At 41.7% G+C, this 15,950-nt stretch overlaps 2 protein-coding genes across 2 annotated transcripts; both read left to right on the top strand.

Moving 5' to 3' along the window:
• Positions 1-3,578: 3,578 nt before the first annotated feature.
• On the top strand, positions 3,579-5,666 carry LOC131228905 (L-type lectin-domain containing receptor kinase IX.1-like). Its single transcript, XM_058224744.1, has one exon. The coding sequence runs from the start codon at positions 3,579-3,581 to the stop codon at positions 5,664-5,666; it is 2,088 nt and encodes a 695-aa protein (XP_058080727.1).
• A 4,438-nt stretch (positions 5,667-10,104) lies between these two features.
• LOC131228907 (L-type lectin-domain containing receptor kinase IX.1-like) lies at positions 10,105-12,180 on the top strand. Its single transcript, XM_058224745.1, has one exon. It carries the CDS (start codon positions 10,105-10,107, stop codon positions 12,178-12,180), a length of 2,076 nt encoding a protein of 691 aa, XP_058080728.1.
• The last annotated feature ends 3,770 nt before the right edge of the window (positions 12,181-15,950 follow it).

Genomic DNA, 15,950 nt, shown 5'->3' on the forward strand with positions numbered 1-15,950 from the left:
ACACCTGGTGTGCACCTTCAAAATCTTACTATATTTAAGACATTTAAGACAGCAGTAATAGTTTTACAGTTATTTTATCAAACACCTTCTAACCAAAATAAAAATCAAGAAAAAAATGGTATTTTTTTCTTATACATACCTTCCTTGCCACCAACCACACTCCGTTAGGTCATTTCATCAAATACTTGGTGAGCAGCATCAATATCAAATTAATCGAGTCACTTAATTGGTTAGATCTTGATCCGAGTCGAGTCGAGCTAGGGCCAGCTCAAACTCGACTCGAACTCATTTTCAAGCCCAAAACTTCGACTCGAACTCAGTTTCAAACCGTGTCAAATCGATCTTTTTCGAGTCGAGTCGAGCAAGCTAACTGAGCTAGCTCGTACACCTCTAGTTATGGGGCTTACATGATATGTATTACATATTCAACCCGTCCAATAGATGAAAAAAAAAAAAACATTATTAGTAGAAGAAGTGAAGAAGTAAAAAGTATGATAGATTTAATTGCAGGGTGGACCAATTTGTAAAATATAATCTACACCATTCAAAATATCCTAATTTCAAGTGTGGCCCATATGATTATCTGATTTATAATGCTTTGTTAGTATTATCACCATGGTGTAGCGTTTACGTTTAATAAGTTGGATATATATATCAAAAAGGAACATATTATATTGAACCAAAAAGAAGCAACTTTACATGGACACTACAGGATTCGGGCTCCCATCCGAAATACAGGAGGATAATAAGTTATTATACACGTACCATGTGGGCCCAACAAATATTGAGCTTCATTGTTTTTAAATAAAAGAATTAAATGAGGATATTTCTGTAAATTCATCCTCAGCAGGCACCTTCTTGTTCGGAATCTTGCGGGAAAAAATCTAAAAAATATGTATATTGTGACGTCAGGTCTCGTAGTCTGCGGACTGCTGAAGTGAATTCATAGACCAATAGTTTGGGTCATGCGTATGAATGATCGGAACCGCTCAAGTTGCGGGCTCTCTATAAATGCGACAAAATCAGGGTATCAACTGTTATAGACAATCTCACCCATTCAATCTGTGGACAGAAAAATCATAGCATGTTCGATGGTTCGTCTTCAAGTCCATCTTTTGATTGGTTATGATTGTCTTTCCATTAGAAGAAGAGGACACGGTAGAACCCACCTCCTGAAGTGTGTCTTACATTGACAGAGATGTCTAAGCCAGCAGGTTAGGCCCACCGTTAAATTTAGACGTGCCAAAAAGCAGGCCCATCTAACTATCATGCAGGCCACCATACAAATTTGAAGGTTTTTGAATGGTTGTAAATTATTTTCTATGGTGTGGGCCACCAAGTGGTTGGATAAACTTGGTTTTTTGTGCATACCATCATCATCTTTGTGGGGCTCGCTTAATTCTCCCGTGGGATGGGATACAAATGCCAATTTGAGCCCGTGATCATTGCCCAGCTAATTTTAGCTAATATTTTTAAATTACATATTTATAATTTCTGTAAAATAATAAAAGAAATAAAAAATATTAACAATAGGATTAAGCACGTGTGGCCATGCCATTGTTAAAGTGCTATTCATTCATTCTCAGAGTAATTGAGACAGCTAACAGGTTGTAGATAAATAGCTCATAGGATACGATGATCCAATATGTGGTTTTAGGTTCAGCAAACAAGAAAAAATCACTAATGGAACTATGTGTATACAGTTTGTGGGCAGATAAAACCTTTTAAAGAAAAAATCTCAAATCAGAGAGAGTTAGAAAAGAAATTGCTTGGTAATTAGACCACTATACTAGTTTGTTTCTAATTGAGGACTTGCAGGCTAATGGCTAAGGTTTGTGTTGAACCTTGCTGGCTGATCAGAGAACACTTAGTTATTACTAGTTGGTTCATATGAGAGAGTGGTTCGAGTAGTTGGTAATAGTCTAATGAACCATCGAAGCTCTGTTTATATAGGCCGGCGTCGCTAGATGTTTTGGTCCAGATTCATAACTCCAAATGACCGTTTTTGGCTATTGGTGAAAAACTAGTTGTTATTTAGTAGTTTATGACCGTTTTGCATGTAGGAAAATCACTTGCATGCTAGCTGTTTAGACCCAGTTGTTAGCCGTTTAGACCCAGTGACTAGCCGTTTATGACCGTTGAGCTAGCTATTTGCCGTAGTTTCTACATAATTCGGTTTAATACTGCATGAGAAGTTACATCACCTCTTAAATGGCTGGTTCCAGCCCATATATAAGGTGGAGAGTTCTCTTTCAGACATCTTATCCACAACACTCCAGCAACCTGACTCATATCCATTGTCGCATACACCGGTTCGCGTAAAGTCACGAGCGAGCAACCCATATGTGACACGATGTGCATGTGCGAAGTACGCCATAGCACCTCTACAACCACACTGCCTCATATGCCCACGCCTTCGCACCGAGCCAATGGGAGTGAGAGCGTGTGTATTTCAGTGCTTCGCACTGGAACACACTGTTGGAGGATTGTAGAAACGCACAAAGATGAATCAAACAGAAGTATTCTAATCACACAATCACCAAGACTGCGAATTTAACGTGGAAGAACTCTTTCGGGAAAAAAAATCATGGCACAAAGCGACATATATCACAATGAAAGCAGAAATTACAAGAGAGATAGAATACTCAATTCGAACAAGCCTCGAACCTCCCCTTAAGAGCCCTTGAAAACCCTATGAACGAATTAGAAAGTTCTTAGATACACCCTAATCCTAATTACACCCCCATATTTATAGCCTCTGGGAGAATCACAATTAGAATCAGAAACAAATTCCGTAGATAAACAACTTTGCGTAACTTTGCCGGATAGTTCGATGGGACTTCGATGGCATTAACAAACTGTCGATGGCATTAAACCATTTCAATGTCATCGAACTAAAAACCAAAACGTTCTAGCGATAAATTATAGATTTTTCAAAAAAATTCGATGGCATCGAGCAGGTCTTCGATATCATCGAAAATTCATCTAATGTCATCGAGCAAAACACCTAAAGTGTCCAACAACCAACACGAGAAATTCTGAATTTTTACGATGGCACATCGAAACCCGCTTGATGGCATCGAACATTTCATTGACGGACCTATTGATTTACAGATTTAAGACATCAATCAACACACACAAATCTAAGTACTCCACGGATTTACCAAGCAAATAGTAAGTTACTCAACACTAATAAACCCAAAATTTTCTTCTCTCATTCCCAACAGAGGACTATTCCCAAAACACTAAAAACCCAAGTTTTTAACAAACCTTTTATATATTTTTTTAAATAGAAAATACCTTTTAATCAAACATTTTACACAACAGGTAATACGGTCCAAGCAGGTGAATATTCATTTACAGTCAGCTGAATAAGAATGCGAGTAACAATAAGCTTTTTCTACATGGGCTTGTAGGGAAACCGGCCTCCTATCTCGACCTGATAAAGAAAGACTTCAAACAGATGAAAACAAACCTCCTCTCGTTAATCCATCCGTCCACATTGCCTCCCTCCATTGCTAAAATCTTCCACTTAAAAGCCGAACCAAACAAACCCCATATCTCCTTTGCACCAAGTAATGGCCAAGATCCTTTCATCATGTCTCTTCTTCTTCTCTCTCCTCTCTTCCTTCCTTCCCATTTCAACCTCTTCCACCATCTTCAATTTCACCTCATTTACCCCAAATACCCCTGACATCATCTTTTCCGGTGACGCCTTCCCCTCAGGCGAAAACGTCATTCAGCTCACACGTAACCAGGCCGACACCGACCTACTACAAAGCTCGGGGCGGGCCATCTATGCCAGCCCAATCCAAATATGGAACCCGGCCACCCGTATGGCCGCTGACTTCATAACCCACTTTCGGTTCATCGTCAAAGGCCTCGATGAGCTCCATTTTGGAGACGGCCTGGCCTTCTTCATGGCCCCTGTCAGCTCAAAGCTGCCCGAGAACTCAACTGGGAAATGGCTCGGCCTGTTCAACTCCACCACAAACAATGCCACATCAACAAGGCTCGTTGCTGTGGAATTCGACACGTTTGAGAATGAGTGGGACCCGAGCGCGAACCACATTGGTATCGACGTAAACACCATCGTCTCCGTCACTAACATGACATGGAACAGCAATATCAAAAGCGGTGAAATTGGGTCCGCTTGGATTGGCTACAACTCGACAGCGAAGAACTTCTACGTGTACCTAACATATGGTGGTGATTCATATGATGGCATCCCAAGCTTATCATACAGCTTGGATTTGATGGAGGTGTTGCCAAATGAGGTGGTGATCGGATTCTCCGCTGCGACCGGATCATCAACTGAACTCCACAAGATCCTATCATGGGACCTTGTATCTTCCATCAGTTCTGGCAACAAAAACAACAAAGCAGGCCACAAGAAGAGACATTGGGTGGCTGCCTTCGTTGTGATGGTGTTGGTCTCGATTGCAGGATTGGGTTTTGGAGTGATGTTTTGGAGAAGGAAGAAGAAAGGAGATGGAGATATGAAGGACTTTGATTCATCCATGGAAGATAAGTTTGTGAAAGAAACTGGGCCGAGGAGGTTTACTTATAAACAACTTGCTTCAGCTACCAAGAATTTTAGTGAAGATGGGAAGCTAGGTCAAGGGGGATTTGGTGGGGTCTTCAAAGGCGTCTTAGATGGTAATGGGACATATGAGATCGTAGCTGTAAAGAAGATTTCAAAAGGGTCAAGCCAAGGCCGGAAAGAGTATGTATCGGAGGTCACCGTCATAAGCCGATTGCGACATCGTAATCTTGTAAGGTTAATAGGCTGGTGCCATGAGAACAGTGAATTCCTTCTGGTTTATGAGTATATGCCTAATGGGAGCCTCGATTCGCATATCTTTGGCAAGAAGACCTCTCTCATGTGGACCATTCGATTCAAGATAGCTCTTGGGCTGGCATCAGCATTGCTCTATCTTCATGAAGAGTGGGAGCAATGTGTTGTGCATAGAGATATCAAATCTAGCAATGTGATGTTGGATTCAAGCTTCAATGCCAAGCTCGGTGATTTCGGTCTCGCAAGGTTCGTTGATCATGGTCTGGGCTCACAAACAACAGTCCTTGCCGGAACAATGGGCTATCTTGCACCGGAGTGCATTACCAGTGGCAAGGCTAGCAAAGAGTCCGACGTTTACAGCTTCGGAGTCGTTGCCTTGGAAATTGCCTGCGGAAGAAAGGCTGTTGAGCCCAAGATGGAGGAACCGAAGGTTAGGTTGGTGGAGTGGGTGTGGGACCTTTATGGGTGTGGTAGGCTTCTTGATGCAGCTGATGAGAGGTTAAGTGCCCATTTCGATGAGAAACAGATGGAGCGTTTGATGATCGTTGGGCTCTGGTGTGCCTACCCTGATCAGAAATTAAGGCCTTCTATAAGGCAGGTGATCCAGGTGCTGAGTTTTGAAGCTGCATTGCCGAGTCTCCCAGCGAAAATGCCTGTGCCAATGTATCTTGTACCTCCCATGGACATGTGCCAGTTCACAAACACTACCAACCTTGGGCAGCAATGCATGGACCATAGCTGTTGCTCATGCACTAGCTGCAACACATCAAGGACGATGAGATCTTCTGGAGGTGCTTCTTCTAAATTCCTGTTGAACACACATAAGGAGGTGGACCAACCTCACATTCTTCTCAGAACTGAAGTTTGAGGCTCTGTAGTCATGTACTCTACTTTCTATTCCAAGTCTCATTTCCCTTATGTCTTGTGTGCCGAGCTTAGTACACACATGTTCCATGTACCCTTTTTTTCTACTCTCTTCTTCAAATCCCATTTTCCTACTTTGAAAATAAAATTAAAAAAATAATAATTGTATAGTATTTGCGGGCTGTATTAGAAGCTTTTGAATGTTTTCCGCTTTCTTTCACTCAGCATTTATCAGTTGGTTAGGGCTACCTGGATGGGCCACATTTTAAGAATCATAACCAAAGGAGACAATCCTAACCCTTGGAGAGGATTTTTGTTGGTGGGGCTCAAGCAGCATGCATGGTGCTCTCTTTCTTTGGAATGGGCGACCATGCTACCCCTCCCTTTCAAGCTACGCCTCTTTATCACTCTCTCTCATCACAGTCCACATTGGAGGGAGAGAGAGAGAGAGAGAGAGAGAGAGAGAGAGAGAGAGAGAGAGAGGAAAGAAGAAAGGAGAGAGAGAGAGAGGAGGGAGGCCATGGAGTCTTTGATCAACTTGATCGAGGTTATCTTATCAGCCGCCATCATTTTAAAGGGTGAAGAGGCCCATCTTCCCTATCATGGTTGATTCAAGCGGGCTGTTAGATTTTCGACTATTTTACCTCTTCTATTGAATTCGCTGTGTAGTTGTGTCGCTCGAGCGTACACTCCTAACAATTTAGCTATTCAACTGTACAATCTCAACTTACATGTCAATAAACTTCCAATATATTTTAAGGAAAGAGGTCCCACCATGAATCCCTGAATATTTATACAAAATGAAAAATGAGAAAAATGGTCCACCTTTTTACAGTCTTTAATTAATTCAAAGTACGGCTGCCCACCAACCAAAACATAGCAGACCATATCTATTACAATGGGATGATGGGGATCTAGAGCAAATCACATCTAACGGATGTTTCCAATTACATGTTCTTCGATTTTGAAGCATCTTCTCACTTCCTTTGGGAGATCAGTAGATCTAGCAAAACTCGTCTCTCCAGGTGGAACTACTTATCCGAGCTAAACCATCTGCTGCGGAATTACATTCCCAAAAGACATGGCTTATTTTGTAGTGGATCCTCTGCAACTTATTCTTGACATTCAAGCATCAATGCCGTATGGACCATGGCAGGTTCGAAATGAAATTGAGACTTCACAGGTTCCAAATGGATTTGAGACTCATATAGTGAGACACCATCAATGATGTACAGCAGGTTGCAGACAGTTTCGTGGCAAAGATGGACTAGAGAAGGTCGAATCGGAAGCGGAAATGATCCGAACTGTCAGAATCTTAAATCAGTCGTATCTCACAAACTAGAACGAGTTTTTCAAGATATTATATATAATTTTGGTATAGGAGAACCTACTTAAGCCAACCAACCCACTATACCAAGTTTCCCATGCTGAAATTGCAAGATTACGTTAGATTAACGGTCGAAAGTTCTATTTAATTTCATTTTTACCACAGATAGTAAGTTTTACCACAAGTATAACTTTTAATCCTTTGATTGTAGAAGTTGTGCTCAACATGAAAAGGGCTTTAAAAAGTAAAAAGAATAATGTGGTTAGACTAAATTGGACACATTATTTTTGGCCAAAAAACATCAAGTCTAGTAAGAATGCAGGTCGTCTATAAATAATAAGTCACGTTGGTGCTTGAGTTGGAGTCTAGTCTAAAATTCTGTCAAGCTCATTATTTAAAGAATTATAATTTTATTTTATTTATCGTCAATCAAATTGTTTTCAATTTATTTGAAATTATTCCTGCTTTTATGCCTGAGGGAGCTCTGCAACGAGTTAAGAGAACTCCGTGGATTTAAAGTAGTTATCTCCTAGAGCTCACCATGATGTTTATATGCCATCCAAACCGTTCATACGTTATTTTACCACTGGGAAGAACTGTAGTCATAAATATCATCCTAATTCATAACTTCTGTGACCTCTACAGAGTTTTCAATGGTGGCCATTCAATCCCTGCTGTTTCATGAGACGTGGCCCACCTGAGTTTCAGATCTGCCTCATTTTGGGATTCCTGTACTATCGTGAGTTCGTGAAACTGATGGACAGAGTGGACTTCCCACGGGCATTTAGGTGGGCCACACAGCTTCTGCCTAAAGGAACTTCCTGTTGGCTGGGGTCACAGGCTATTCGCATCAGTACCTGAGTGCACCACCATGCCTGATGTATTACAAAAATGCACTTCGAATTTCAAACCATAAGGAATCGGGTCCACGGGCTCTGAGGCACAACCCGAGCTCTCCCCAATTAATAGAGGACTTTATTCCCGGGCACAAACCACTGGCCTAAAATTCCCAAAGCCCGGCCTCAAATGGGCCATGACCCAAAGCCAGATGAGTCAACCTGGTCCATTGACAGCCCTAGGCCTGGACATGGCATCCCTCATCCATGATGGCCCATCTGTTCAACGGCCTAGATAAATAAAGCATGGCACTAATCATATGTTAGTTCAAGAGCACAGAAAAGATAGATTTCTATTTATTATAATTTGTTTTGCCTCTGTGGCCTGTCAGGATCAAGCGTTTCTTATTGTCCACTGGCCCACTTACTCAGTGTTCCAATGATCGAACCGTCCATGCTGCGGACTCTCTACAATACGGGCCACTGTCTGCTGAACAGATGCTGTCAGCATCACTACCCTGTAGATGAATTTAAAATAATAAAAAGAAAATTTTCAATGGCTAGCACAACTCTAAAATTCAACGATGAGGATGTGGGTCCAAGTGGGTGGTGGCGGACACGCTAGATGCTGAGTCGTTACAGAGGCAAAACGACTTTTTTTTTTCTAAGTCTTCTTTTAGATATGACCTCGCATTACCACGTCAATCTTCTTTTCCTAGCATCTACACGGTACACGTGGCATCATTCTAGGATGATCAGAATCATTGATCTTGTAGGCCACCACATGGGTAGGCCCTACGCAAATATTATAAAAAAAGAACTTTTTATGGGCTCTAATTAACCATGACAATGGAAGTTTCAAATCTGGAGACATTCAATGGCTAAAGTTTAAAACCATCAGAGGGCTAGGATTATCTGATCTCAATAAACTTTTGACTACAGTCTGTCCACGTGGTATAGACGAGATCAACGGTTCTGATCACCGTAGTGGATTTCCACGTCGATATAAGCGGTGGGAAAAGGAAGCGGACTGCTCCTGACCCTCCACTGACTCGGTCCAGGAAGTGGCTCTGTGGGGCCCACAGTAATGTATTAGTTTTATCCAAACTTTCCATCTAATTTTACTGATCATTTTAGAATACGAACCTAAAAATTAGGAAGGTTATAGGGTCAAGTTGACCACACGCTAGAGATTAAACGCCTACCGTTAAAAAAGTTTGAGAGCCGCAAAAGTTCTGGATCAAGCTTTTATTTGTCTTTTCCCTTCATACACAAGTGTATGTGACCTTACGAATAAGTTAGATGGCAAATGAAATTCACAGTGGGCCCTAGTAAGGTTTCAACGGTGAGCGTCATTATCACCGCTTCATCCTGTGGCGGTCCAGTTGAGCCTTGGATCTTGCCCGTTTTTGGGATTTTATCCAAACATGATCTGAAAAAATAGATGGACGGCGTGGATAAAACCCATTCACCATGATGGGCCCCACAGAGCCCCCGCTGGACCGAGTCGGTCAAAGCAGGAGCAAGACCCAATCCCCGCGTGATTGACCGAGTCAGTCCGCCACCTCTCTGAATGGGAAAAGTCAAAGTCAAATATTGCCTAAAATTTTCAACAAGTCAAAAACGATATTGCATGCCACTTCCGTACGCGTACTCGGATCAGGTGGTGTTGCCCACGCCAGCCCCACCGGTGGTGTGGTGATGTGTTGGGCGTTGTGGAGCCCATCATGATGTTTCTCTATATCCACGCCGTCCATCCATTTTTTCATCTCATTTTAGGACAGAGACCCAAAAATGAACTACAAAAGAATTTCCAATAGTCTACACCAAAGAAAAAAGTGATGATTGAACCCAACGATAAAAAAAACTTCCTGGGCCCCAAAAGTTTTGTATCAGGCTGATATTTGTGCTTTTCCTTCATCCATGTCTGGAAGACCGTATCAACAGCTTGGATGGCAACAAACATTAGGATGGACGGTCAGAATGTTTCAATCACCACTGCCATTATCCCCACTATTTCTGGTAGTGTGGCCCACTTGATTGTTGTATTTACTTCAATTTTGGATTCATGTCCTTGACAAGAGCTGTAAAAATGGAAAAACAGCGTGGAAATAAAACACGTACATCACGGTGGGGCCACATGCCCAGCACATCACCACACCACAGCTGTGGATGGTGTGGACAACACCACTCAATCCGCGCAGCCATTTCCCACATAAATTGCCACACAACCCTTCATCTCCCTCACACCAACTAGGCCAGCTTCTCTACAAATCCAGATGGCCCAACAACCTTCCTCCATTACAGTCTTCATCTTTATCTTTCTCCATCTCTTCCCTTTCACCACACCTGCAACCTTCTCCTTCACCTCTTTCTCACCCAATGATAGAAACATCTCCACCTTCGATGGGGCATCTGTAAACGACAACAGCGGCACTCTCCGGCTCAACAACAACGAGTTTGGTGGTAACGTCTTCAACAACACAGGCCGTGCTCAGTACACAGAAGCCATACAGTTATGGGACCCAGCTACCAATGCCACCACAGATTTCACCACATATTTCGAATTCTCAATTCAATTCCAGAACGGATTCGATAACTCAAATTCCGGCGGCTTCGCTTTCTTCTTAGCATCACCCAATTCAAGAATCCCACTTAATTCAGGTGGAGGGTGGCTAGGCCTCTTCAACCAAAGCACCAATGGCAGTTCGACGAACCAGATTGTCGCCGTAGAGTTTGATACATTTCAAGATGCATGGGATCCAAGCAACAACCATGTTGGTATCGATGTGAATTCCATCGTCTCGGAGGCAAATCAAACATGGAGTAATACCATGGTTAGCGGCGATATCTTGGGTGCCAGAATTTCATACAATGGTACTACTAACGATCTTCATGTTCATTTAAAAGACCCACAAGTTCCTAATGATACGGGATCATTGAATCTTACTTACAAGATTGATTTAAAAACATTCCTGCCTGAGAAGGTGATAGCAGGATTCTCAGCTTCTAGTGGGTCTAGTATCGTCACCCAACTGATTAGACGTTGGAATTTCACGTCTAGTTTGGATTTGGTTGTGGAGGTTGGAGAAGATGGTGGAAGTTCTAAGATGCTGGTGGTGGGGTTGATCATAGGAGCTGTAGTACTGATACTTGGGTTAGGGTTAGTTTTGGGTTTGTGGTGGAGAAAAGCAAATATAAAGAAAGAAGTAGTGGAAGATTTAGATTTTGATGACGATGATCCAATGGATGATGATTTTGAAAAAGGTACAGGACCCAAGAGGTTTTCTTATAAGGAGCTGGTTTTAGCAACAAACAACTTCGCAGAAGAAGGGAAGCTTGGAGAAGGAGGATTTGGAGGTGTTTACAAGGGTTTCTTGACCGATTTGAACTTGGAAATTGCAGCGAAGAAAATCTCCAGAGGGTCTAAACAAGGGAAGAAGGAGTATGTATCAGAAGTGAAGATCATCAGCCGGTTGAGACACAAGAACTTGGTGCAACTCCTCGGTTGGAGTCATGAACGCCGCGAATTCCTTCTTGTCTATGAGTTCATGCCAAACGGAAGCCTTGACACTCATCTATTCGGCAAGAAGAGCTCTCTCACATGGACCGTTCGATACAAGATTGCTCTAGGGCTGAGCTCAGCATTGCTCTATCTACATGAAGAATGGGAGCAGTGTGTGGTCCACCGTGATATAAAATCAAGCAATGTGATGTTGGATTCAAGCTTCAATGCCAAGCTCGGAGATTTCGGGCTAGCTAGGCTTGTAGACCATGATCTTGGCTTGCAAACGACGGTTTTGGCTGGGACTATGGGCTACTTAGCTCCTGAATGCATTATCACCGGCAAGGCTAGCAAAGAATCGGATGTTTTCAGCTTCGGAGTAGTTGCACTGGAAATCGGGTGTGGTAGAAGGCCGGTAGAACCAAAGGCAGAAGAATCTCAGGTGAGGTTGGTGGAGTGGGTTTGGGAGTTGTATGGGAAAGGACGTCTCCTCCAAGCTGTAGATCCTGTATTGATGGGAGACTTTGATGAGAAAGAGATGGAGTGTTTGATGACCGTTGGATTGTGGTGTGCCCACCCAGATCATAGCTTGAGGCCTTCTATAAGGCAAGCAATTCAGGTGTTGAATTTCGAGGCGCCATTGCCGAATCTTCCACCGACGATGCCTGTTCCGACGTATTTCTCTCCTTCACCGGTGCAAGCTGGGCAATTCTCATTGACGTTTTCTAGCGATGCTACCAACGGTAATGATAGTACTTCAGTAGCATCGACGGCAACCTCGTCGACGTTGAATAGAGTCTCTTCATCCAAATCTCTCCTGCATGGAATCCATTCTACGGCTGTTATTTAATAGATGATTGCGTCTTTGTTTTTTTTTTTTTTTTTTCCTAAATGGAATTCGGTCTTGTAACTATATGTATTGAATGCGATGAACAGCTAAAGAAATTACATTCGATTGTAAACTCAAGACTAGCGTTTGTGTGTGTATATACAATATAGAACCATGGTGATTTTTGGGGCCCATCTATCGATGAAGCTCAAACACAGCTGGTGCTTATTTCTAGATCCTGGCTGTTCATTAGAGGGGACCCACAGTGAATGGGTCTAAACCGAAGTATCAACTGGGTCCTCTGATCCGGTGGATCTGGACCATTGGTTTTCCTCTTGCAACTGCCCCTTTGTATATCCACACTGTCCATCCATTTATCCAGGTCATTTTAGGGTATGAGTCTAAGAATCATACAGATGTAAGGCTTAAGTGGACCACATCACAGGAAACAGTGGTGATAATGGTGCCAACAGTTGAAATCTTCCAAGGGCCCACCATGATGTTTATTTGTCATCCAACCTGTTCATAAGGTCACATAAACCTGGATGAAGGGAAAATTACACAAATATCAGTTTGATCAAAAGTTCTTCCAGACCCAAGAAGTTTTCAATGGTGGGCGTTCAATCCCCACTGTATGGTCCACTTGAGTCTTGGATCCGCCTCATTTTTGGGCTCATACTAATTTGGAGAAATTGATGGACGGCGTGGATCGAAACCCGCTTCACAACAGAAGTAGGATGCAATTCGCTTCCAATAACGAACCGGATTACCCGGTGACCGAATCACTGACTCAACAAATCAAGCATACTTTTCGTTGGAAACGGATTCATGGCTTGCCACTCACCACGGACCTTGGTGGTGTGTTGACGTCACCAAGTTACGTGGGCCTACTATGATGTATGTGTTATATCCAAGCTGTCCGTCCGTTTAATAAAATCGTTTTAAGGCTTGAGCACAAAAATGGACAGATCCAAAGCTCAAGTGGACCACACTATAGAAAGTTGTGGGGATTGAATGTCTACCATTGAAAACCTTCTAGGCAGTTACAGAAGTTTTGGATAAATTTGGTATTTTTGTTTTTTACTTTCATCCAGGCTTGTGTGACCTTTTGAACAGGTTGGATGGCAAGTAAATATCATAGTGGACCCTTGGAATATTTTAATGATAGTAATTATTATCTCATTGCTTTTTATAATGTAGTCCACCTAATTTTTTAATATGACTCAAAAATGAGCTTGCCTTTAAAATGATCTCACCGAATAGATGTGCAGATCTGTATATAATAAATATATGACAAAACTTGTATTGTCAATACACCATGGAGGTCGGTGGTGATATGCTTCTCCTTTCAAGAGCCGATTAGGTAAGACCCGGCCTCACCTAATACTGTGCGCCATTACTGTAGGTTAACCTGGGCCCACCTTGATGAATGTATTATGTATCCATACGGTCAGTTCATTTTTTCAGATCATTTTAGGACATTATTACAAAAATAAAGCAAATCTAATCATCAAGTGGACCATATCATAATAAACAATACTAATTGACCATTAATACAGATACTTGTCTTTTAGCTTCATTGACCTTATCAAGAGATTGGATGGTAAATAAACATTACAGAAACATTGAGGTGCACCCTGATAAGTTTTTAATGACAAGAGTTACATGGGATCCACCTTGATGTATATGCTTCATTCATACCATCCTTCCATTTTGACGAATCATTTTTAGGCATTATATAAAAAAGAAAGCAATCCAAGGCTCAATGGACCACACTGTAGGAAACAGTGAGGATTGAACATTGAAAATCTCTTGTTGACAAAAGTTTTGAATCACTCTGATATTTATGTTCTCCCTTCATCCAAGTCTACATGACCTTATTACCAGGTTGGATGGTAAATAAACATCATGAATGTTATGGATTATAATCCGACCATGAGTGGATAGCTTGTGTTTTGGGAAAGGTTAAAAGATTAAGATAAATCTTTATTAGTTAGGATAAGATGGAAAAATTTATATATATATATATATAGAGAGTAATGGTCTCCTGCGAACCATCCCGCAGGATACCTTGCTGCGGTCCAATTCTTACCCCAAGAGACCCTTGTGCAGGCGCGGATCGACTAGCTGCTACTAAATTTGTGGCCCCACTATGATATATGTTTTATATCCACGCCATCCATCCATATGGAGAGATCATTTTAGGGTGAAATCCAAAGAATGAGTGACATCCAAAGCTCCAGTGGACCCCACTACAGAAAACAGTGGGGAGAGTGACACCACCATAAAAAACTTCTAAAGGCCATAAAAAGTTTTCGATCAAGCTTATATTTAAATTTTCCCTTCTTTAAAAATGGATGAACGGAGTGGATGAAATGCATACATCATGGTGGGGCCCATAGAGCACCGACCACCAGCCACGCCAATCCGTACGAGAAATCAGATTGCATAGTGAGTTACTCAGTAGACTCTTATCGTACTAAGTAAACAAAGTTGAGCAATGTTGAATGTATGTGGTCTATCTATGCCGTCCATCCATTTTTCCATCTAATTTAAGGGGTTGAGCCCAAAATTGATGCATATCCAAAGATCAAGTGGATCATACCACCGGAAACAGTGGGGTAATGATTTCCACCGTTGAAACCTTTCTAGGCCCCACAGTGATGTTTATTTTTCATCCAACCTGTTCATAAGATCATACAGACATGAATGAAGGGAAAAAAACAAACATAAGCTTGATCCAAAACTCTTGTGGCCCTCTGAGTATTTTTCAATGGTAGACATTCAATTCAATTGTTTCCTATGGTGTGGTCCATTTGAACATTGGATATACCTCATTTTTTGGTTCAAGTACTAAAATTATTTGTTAAAATGTATGAACGGAGTGGATAAAATAAATAAATCATGGTGGACCTCACAGATTGTACTCAATACGCTAAGCGTAGTGAGTTACAGACCACGCAATCCGCTTCATAACACCGGACCTCACTCTACGAAAGTGACGTCACCAAGTTTTGTGGACCCCACTATGCTGTATGTGTTGTATCCACAATGTCCATCCATTTGGAGATATTAGTTTAAGCCATGAGCATGAGAATGAGGTAGATCCAAAGCTTTAGTAGACCTCACTCCACAAAAAAAAAAATAGTGGGAAGATTAATGCCCACCGTTGAAACCTTTCTAAGGCCTATCATGATGTTTTTTCAAAATCCAACCTGTTCAAAAGTTAACAAAGACATTATAGAAGGGAAAATATAAATATATGCCTGATCGAAAACTTTTTGTGGCCTTTAGAAGTTTTGGCCTTTAGAAGTTTTTAATGGTAGTGTTGCTCTCCCCATTGTTTTTTTGTAGTGGGGTCCACTAGAGCTTTCGATGTGACTCATTCTTTGGATTTCACCCTAAAATGATCTCTTTGTATGGATGGACAGTGTGGATACAAAACATATATCACGGTGGTGACACAAATTCAGTAGCAATCTCACTAGTCAACCTGTCAGTAGCCAGTCTGCACCTGCATAAAGTTATCCTGTATATATATATACATTCAAAAGAAGGGCCATGCTCCTATATCATTGTTAATGAGGAACAGACAATGTACAAGCTAGATTTCTGGTGGGCTCCACACCAAAAATAATTGGACCTCACCTGTCATTTCAGCAAAAAACAGAAAAAACAATGGAAAACAGAGCAGAAAAATTGCCCTATCCTCCCTGCAAAACTCTCGAAAAACAGATTGCTCGGCTTGAACTTTCCCATTTCCACAAAGAATTGCACCTTCCTTGAGTTGC

Source organism: Magnolia sinica, chromosome 16, assembly GCF_029962835.1.
Source record: "Magnolia sinica isolate HGM2019 chromosome 16, MsV1, whole genome shotgun sequence".
Classification (NCBI taxonomy): domain Eukaryota; kingdom Viridiplantae; phylum Streptophyta; class Magnoliopsida; order Magnoliales; family Magnoliaceae; genus Magnolia; species Magnolia sinica.